This window comes from Asparagus officinalis, chromosome 5, assembly GCF_001876935.1.
Source record: "Asparagus officinalis chromosome 5, Aspof.V1, whole genome shotgun sequence".
NCBI lineage: Eukaryota > Viridiplantae > Streptophyta > Magnoliopsida > Asparagales > Asparagaceae > Asparagus > Asparagus officinalis.
This window is the reverse complement of record NC_033798.1, coordinates 87,248,456-87,255,463: the sequence shown is the minus strand read 5'-3', so window position 1 is coordinate 87,255,463 and position 7,008 is coordinate 87,248,456. Positions and strand designations below refer to the sequence as shown.

Below are 7,008 nucleotides of genomic sequence, written 5' to 3'. Positions count from 1 at the left end.
CCTATTTGTTGGTGTTTTGCTGGATTTTGCTAAAATTTGGGGTTTTTTGCTGGATTTCGTGGCTTGCTGGATTTTATCAGCGCCTTTATTGGGAAAAAATTGGGGTTTTTTGCCGACTTTGATCTTCCTGGAAACTGATTTCAGACCTAAGGTATGATTCTCAACTCAGAATTGATTTGTTAAAAATTTTGTATGATTTGAATTATTAGGATGAAATTTTGCATTTTCTATAGTTATCTAGAAATTAACAGAAATTTATCTGAAAATATAATTGTAATTAACTAAAAATGTTACTGTAATTAACTAAAAATTATATTAATTATTATAAATATAATTGAAAAGAGAACAGTTGCTTGAGGGTATTTTGGTCGGGAGAGAGTAGTTGGGAGAAACAAAGAGGATTTACTGGGGAGGAGATTGTTAGAATTTGGAGGGAAATAGGGCTTTTTCCCTCTAAAACCACTTTCCAATCACCATTAATGCCTACAGTACTTATGCTCCTTCTTCGATGATCGGCTTAAGAGAGCGGACCAGTTGCTTGTGGGTATTTTGGTCTTCTCATGTTTTAAAGTACACATGTGGGGGCTAAAGGAATTTTAGAATTGCTTTTGCACTACCACATATTTGCTTTAACGCAACGGTTCAAAACCGTTGCGCTAGCCATGGAATCGTCGCTCTTGCGCAAGTGCGACGGTTCTCAAACCGGCTCATATGCTGCCGTTGCCCTACCTCTACCGTAACGGTTTTGAACTCTATTGCGACGGTTTTTTGAACCGTTACCCCCGCATCTAACGCAACGGTTTTAAAAAGCAAGCGGTTTTTAAGCCATTGCAACGGTTTTGATTGAACTATTGCGACGGTTTTTAAGCTATTGCAGCAGTTTTGATTGAGCTATTGTGACGGTTTTCAAGCTACTGCAGCGGTTTTTTTAGCTATTACAACAGTTTTAAAAGACCTAACGCAACAGTTTGGATTGAGCTATCGCAACAGTTTTGATCGAGCTATTGCAGCGTTTTTGATTGAGCTATTGCAACGGCTCCGATTGAGTTGTTCTTGGTTCCCTACGTCAAAATCATATAGTATTCAATTACCTAGACAATCTTTTTAAGAACATGGCCCAAGTCAAATTTAAATACACAATATCAAAGTGAAAATGTTGAGCATAATCAACCATAATGATAAGTGCCAACATACATCGGTATAGTATAAAAACTACAAAGTATAAAATCCACTACCAACATTTCAGCTTAGAAAATATCGTACCGAACTAATATACAAACAACATCAACATTTGATTACAAAACATGAAACTTCTCGGTCAAAGACTTTATATTCTCTATTTGTTTCCAAAAACTTGTGCCTCAATGTCAAACACTCACTAGGAACCTGTCAGCCTCAATCGCCAATTTCGCCAATTTCGCTAGGAACCTGTCAAATACTCACTAGGAGCCTGCAATTTAGAGAAGTAATTGATTTATTAATATAAGTGTAAACTTACATAACAAAATCAGAGAATTTCAAAAAGAATCCTGTTAATTCTATGCCGGATCAAGTTAGCACATACTTGCTTCATTTGAATTGGAAACATTTCTTACCATCTCCGCAGGAAGGCTGAGGTCAAAAGATTTATAGGTTGGCCAGAATCCAGTAGTCAAGACATTAATAGTTAAGTCAATTCCCGGATTTACGTTTTTATTATCCCTAACCCTAAGATACTCCTCAAAGTTGGATTGGTTCTCTTTTGCCAAGGTCAAATCTGTAACCTGGTAGGATAAAGAGTATATATAAACATCATGAATCAAACCAATAACACCAATTAACAACATAAGTTAGAATCGCAGACCATTCCCTTCATCTTGGAGGTAAATTGCCCTCCACACTGCTGCTTCAGCTTTGTTAATATACTCCTTTCATGCTCATCATTTGCACTTTTGTCAAACAGCAACCTCCGAGCAAGTTTTTTCCTGTATATTAATACAAAGGCAAATCAATCTACTTTGGTGCATAAACAGATCACAGTAAAGCTGGAATAGAGCAAAAAATTATTTATGATGCATAGTAATACATCAGATAATTCTACACAGAAATTTTTACCTATAAAATTCTGCAAAGAAATCTTTGTCGCTAATATATGCAAGCAGCTTAACCACCTGTAAAATTTTCAATTTCTCATGGGCATGAGTTCAAACAAACACATGCAAAAGTTAAGAAGAGACGTAGTATTCAGTAAACAAAAGTTACCTTCTCGAGGGTCTCTTCAATGGCTTCGTCGCTTAATTTCTCATTCCCACCCTTCTTAAGTATATTATCACAGAAGGAAGCCAGCAACTCAGCGCTTGAGCTGCCTGCAACAGACTTGTTGCAAAAAACTTCGAAAGCCTCTTTAAGAGCCTGAAGAAATAAAAGATTAGCATTACAGAAGTGGGGGAGAGGATAATTAACCCCAAAACTTCCAACACAAACCTTGTGGAAAAGAGAATGGTTCTGGAAGCAATTTTGTACATAAGCCATTATTTGGTCTACGGCAACGTTTTTCATTAAATGTTATATTAAACACTGTAAATCGTTACGATAGATATCTAACGCAACAGTTAAAACCGTTGCGCCTTAACCGCTGCAATAGATCAATTATGTGGTAGTGTTGGAGGCTTCGGGAGCGTTGAATTTTTTTTTTTGGGGGGGGAGCAATTGTTATTATTTTGGGGGCTAGAAATAATTTTGCTTAAAAGCTAATTTGACAAAAAAAAAAGCTCCTCAAGTATTATTTAAAATTAAATTGTTATATATCGAAATGAAACTGACAACTGACAACTGACAATCTTGGACGTGAAGACAGTCTAAAAGATCCGTTATCCAAATTCAATGCGTGTAGTAGAAAGGACACCCTTGAAGTGCAAAATTAAATAAGAAGCCCAAGGATCGATCCGACTATTTTAGCAAATAACATTTAAGCTCGGACTGCCCGAGAACAAATTCAGACTCAAGCTGCGCTAATATTCGAGTCTAAATCCCTGTTCAATTTCCAAAAATACTACTCTTTATTCTTTAATTGTAATCTCATGCCTCATCTAAAACACAGAAGAAAAAAAGATAGAAAATACAGTGAAAGCACCTCGCATTTATACGCATGTAATTACTATGATTAAGCTCATGCCGCTCCGGCCAACTCCCTGTCCACAGCTTTCTTCAAGAAACTCCCCTCTTCGACCACCATCTGCACAGGCAAGAATCCGATCCCATTCGCCACCGCGATCATCACCTCCTTCATCTCAGCCTTGAACTCCTCTAAATCCACGCTTCCATTACCGTCACGGTCAAACTTAGTGAACAGGCCTCGGTAGAGCTGGACCAGCTCCTCGGGGCAAAGACCGGCATCGTCGATGCCGAAATGAGTCTCGAGGACCCTCAGGCTTTTTAGTTCCTTAGCCATCTCCGAGTAGGAGAGGAGGCCGTCGTGGTTTGAGTCGAGGTAGGCGAACCGGTCCTTCACCAGGTCGGTGAAGGCCGCTTCGTCGTCGATGAAGTTGCGGATCGTTGCACCGTCGAGAATCTCTACGCTCATATTGTAGTCAAATGATTTCTCTCAATGAAGAGGTTTACTTTTGGCGAAGAGAGATGGGAACCTAGTCCTACTTATACAATATGCATTGTGGGGGTAGAGAGTTGGAGTTAATACGCCCATAGAAAAGGACGGGTTCGTGTCGGTCGGTGCAAATATAGGCCAACGTCAGAACCCATGGGTGGGGTTTAAGTTTAGAACAGCGTGTAGAATATGTGCAGAATATACCATCCTAGTATATAAATTAAGTGCAAACTTTATTTTATTTCTAGGAAAAGTCGGGATTTCTGGCAAAGAAATGGATTCTTTATAGGTTGCAACCAAAAAATAGGTGAAATGGGACAGCTATTACTTTGAGCTTAAACTACTCAGAAATTGAACCTTCGGACACCACACGGTAGTTGGTTTGCTTTCTCCTGATGACGACCTTTTGTTCTCAATGCAGGAAGTCGCTGGCTCTGAATCCACCGGATTTTGACTTTGCACACAACATATTTTTGACTTCCTTTTCTTTTTAAATTGAGTGGGAGACTGGGAGTCATGGATTTTGACCTTGACATATATTTTGACCACCAACACGGTAGAGATTCTCGACAGAGCAACAATCCGTGCCTTCGTCGACGACGAAGCAGCCTTCACCGACTCCGTAAAGGACCGGTTTGCCTACCTCAATTCTAACAACGACGGGCTCCTCTCCTACTCCGAAATGGCCAAGGAGTTAAGAAGCCTGTGTTAGCATTTTCTTAAGGAAAAGGCAATTGTGAATAGTCCCACATTGGAAGTTGAAGAGAAGTTCAAGTGGTTTATAATGGTTCACTTCCTAATGGGCTTTGAGTAATGTTTTGGGCCTACTAGTGTTTGAGCTCTTTCTCCACACACGCGCGCGCGCACGCACGCCACGCCTCGCCACGCCGCACTCGGGTTTTGCTTCTCCAGCTTTTATTTTTTATTATGTAACGGCAGCATTTATTATGTAACGGCAGCATTTATTATGTAACGGCAGCATTTATTATGTAACGGCAGCATTTATTATGTAACGGCAGCATTTATTATGTAACGGCAGCGTGATTTACGCCCAACGGACGAGGAGATTCAGCATCGGTTACTGGTTCATGAGGCTATATAAGGAGGCAGAGTTCATTCGGGAAAACACACAGAAATTCACAAAGAATTTCATAGCTCCCTCTTCAAAAAGAAAGAGATAAAAAATAACCTAAAATATAACCCCAACAACTTGGTGATTAAATTTTGATTATTATTTTGATAACTTTTACATTGTAATTACAAATTAGCTTATTAAAGTTGATGATTAATTACTTTGAGTGTATTTTTTTTTCAAAATTGATTATTTGAGGTGTACGTCTGCAAATATTGATATGTAGAGGGTAGTTTTTTGCAAATAACCATGATTTTAGCATATGCAAATAACCCTAAGTAAAAACAAATCAATGCAATTGATGTTCCCACTTGTAAAAGCAATTTCTCTTTTTGTTAGGGGAAGTTGCAATCACATTTTACCGTCGATAATAAAATATATTCTTACTTACCCTAAAACAATGTTGGACGTTCTAAAAAATAAACTTACCATATGTAAAAATTGTGTCAAAATCATTTAAATATTTTTGTTATTTTGTTTATGCACAGTGAGATTATGTCCACCGTGAATTTTCAACTTGAAGCTAAATTAGGGGATTCGTAGAATTACTTATAGGTTACTCCTGTTTTAATCATTCACGAAGAATATTTATATTGTTATTATAATGGAATAAAATATTTGTTGTAAGAAGTAACAATAAGCAATGATGCATTTATTTAGTAGAAAACGTTTATGCATATTTTAAGTAAGATAAAAATATCATGGACTATGCATAGATAAGATTCGCAAGGCACATTTATATTAGACAAATATCTTCCTTAACATCCATGCGAATCATTCTTCACATCATACATTCATACTAAACTAATTAAAAAAAAACTCTAACAAGAGAAATTCTGGAGCTTATAAATCTCTTTTACTTTTAACAATATGGAAAAACATCTGATATCAACTTGCTAAGCTAGAGAAACGAAGGAATGTCATGGACTTCCCAATTATGGGCACAAAGAACATTAAGCACAAAGCAGCAAAACTCAGGAAAAAAAAGGAGCCACATTTCCAAATTCAAACTTGAGAGGTCCTCTTTGCATATTCACGAGCCATCCCCTGTCTACACACTCTCACGTTTCTATTTTTCAATAAAGACCCCCTTTCAGTTTAAAAAAAGACCATCTTTATATTAACCACTGAAGTACGGGAAATTTACATCTTCTGCCACCGTAAGTATCCACGAATCATGTTTCTTATGATAACGTTGCAATTATTTTACAAATAAAGGGTATGCCTGTAATTAGATATTTTACTCGGACGGACTGACCGTTTTTTGGCGAGCTTCTCCGTGAAGAAGAAGGGCGAAACAGGGAGATGGTATAAAAGAGAAGAGTTGAGGGTCAGAGTCGAGGGTTTTTCTCTTTCAAAAATTTTCACTCTCTCTTGGTTTTCTAATGTCGTCGAAGGCTAAAAACTTGCGATTCTAACGGTTTGCTCTCTGCTGTCGATATCTGTAATTTTCTTGCAAATGTGGATGTTGTTGCCTTCTTGAAATTTCAAAAATCGATTCTGTGCAGTTTACTTCCCAATTTTTTCTTTCTTTTTCTTTTTTGATTTCTGGTTTCGTCAAGCTTTCTTGTTCTCACGTTTTTCTCTCTCTTTTCAAGCCTAGGTTTTTTTTCCTCTTCGGTTTTTTTTCTCGGTTGGAGTTTCGAGCCTTTGGATCGAGTTCGAAAATTTCGCACGAGGTTTCCGATCTAACTCCTTTCACTTCCTCTGTTCGATAGCGATTTTTGTGTCGATGTTGTGTATTTTTTTTTCAAATTAGACGATCATTTAGTTTCTCTTTCATCGGATCGATAAGATTACGAATACGGATTCGGATGCGTTCTTGAGATTTCTAGAATCTACTTTGTTTAGTTTTGCTCTTTAATTTGGTTGTTTTTTTTTTCTTTTCTGATTCTTTCCTTGTCCTTTAAGATGTAGGTTTTGCTCTCTTCTAATTTTCTTTTCTTGAATCGAAGAACGTGATTGGAGTTTCTAGCCTCGGATCCAAGTTTGAAAAGGTCGCACAAGGCCAAGAGGCTCATCAGCGATCCTAATTATTTAGTTTCTCTTTAATCGAAGAACGATTAAAGAGTTTCTGCCTTCATCTCCTTGATAAGATCAAATTCTGCAGAGTTTGTTCCCAATTATTGCAGGTTTTTCTCCTTCTGAATTTCAGGATTTGGTCATGGTTTTGACTTTGCACGTTGTTCAGTTTGTAATCGTTCACTGAATGGTTTAGATTTCGGTTACCGTTAGTTGAATTATACTGATTAAGCTAGTGTTTAGATACTATTTCTGAACTCTGCTACTCACT

General features: G+C 37.5%; 2 protein-coding genes across 2 annotated transcripts; both read right to left on the bottom strand.

The window, feature by feature from the left end:
- LOC109842129 (cullin-1-like) lies at window positions 1,406-2,511 on the bottom strand. Its single transcript, XM_020411038.1, has 6 exons — window positions 2,464-2,511; window positions 2,242-2,391; window positions 2,095-2,150; window positions 1,844-1,964; window positions 1,596-1,763; window positions 1,406-1,450 (listed from the first exon to the last, which is right to left on the bottom strand). Exons 1-6 carry the CDS (start codon window positions 2,509-2,511, stop codon window positions 1,421-1,423), a joined length of 573 nt encoding a protein of 190 aa, XP_020266627.1. The 3' UTR covers window positions 1,406-1,420.
- Window positions 3,020-3,647, bottom strand: LOC109843321. The gene has a single exon (XM_020412256.1). It carries the CDS (start codon window positions 3,560-3,562, stop codon window positions 3,149-3,151), a length of 414 nt encoding a protein of 137 aa, XP_020267845.1. The 5' UTR covers window positions 3,563-3,647; the 3' UTR covers window positions 3,020-3,148.

Excerpts from the sequence above, each read along its gene's own strand:
- LOC109842129 (XM_020411038.1), bottom strand. The coding sequence starts at position 2,511 with ATGGCTTATGTACAAAATTGCTTCCAGAACCATTCTCTTTTCCACAAG. Across the intron at positions 2,392-2,463 it reads ACCATTCTCTTTTCCACAAG|GCTCTTAAAGAGGCTTTCGA; the intron begins GTTTGTGTTGGA and ends TTATTTCTTCAG. Across the intron at positions 1,764-1,843 it reads CCTCCAAGATGAAGGGAATG|GTTACAGATTTGACCTTGGC; the intron begins GTCTGCGATTCT and ends TTATCCTACCAG.
- LOC109843321 (XM_020412256.1), bottom strand. The coding sequence starts at position 3,562 with ATGAGCGTAGAGATTCTCGACGGTGCAACGATCCGCAACTTCATCGAC.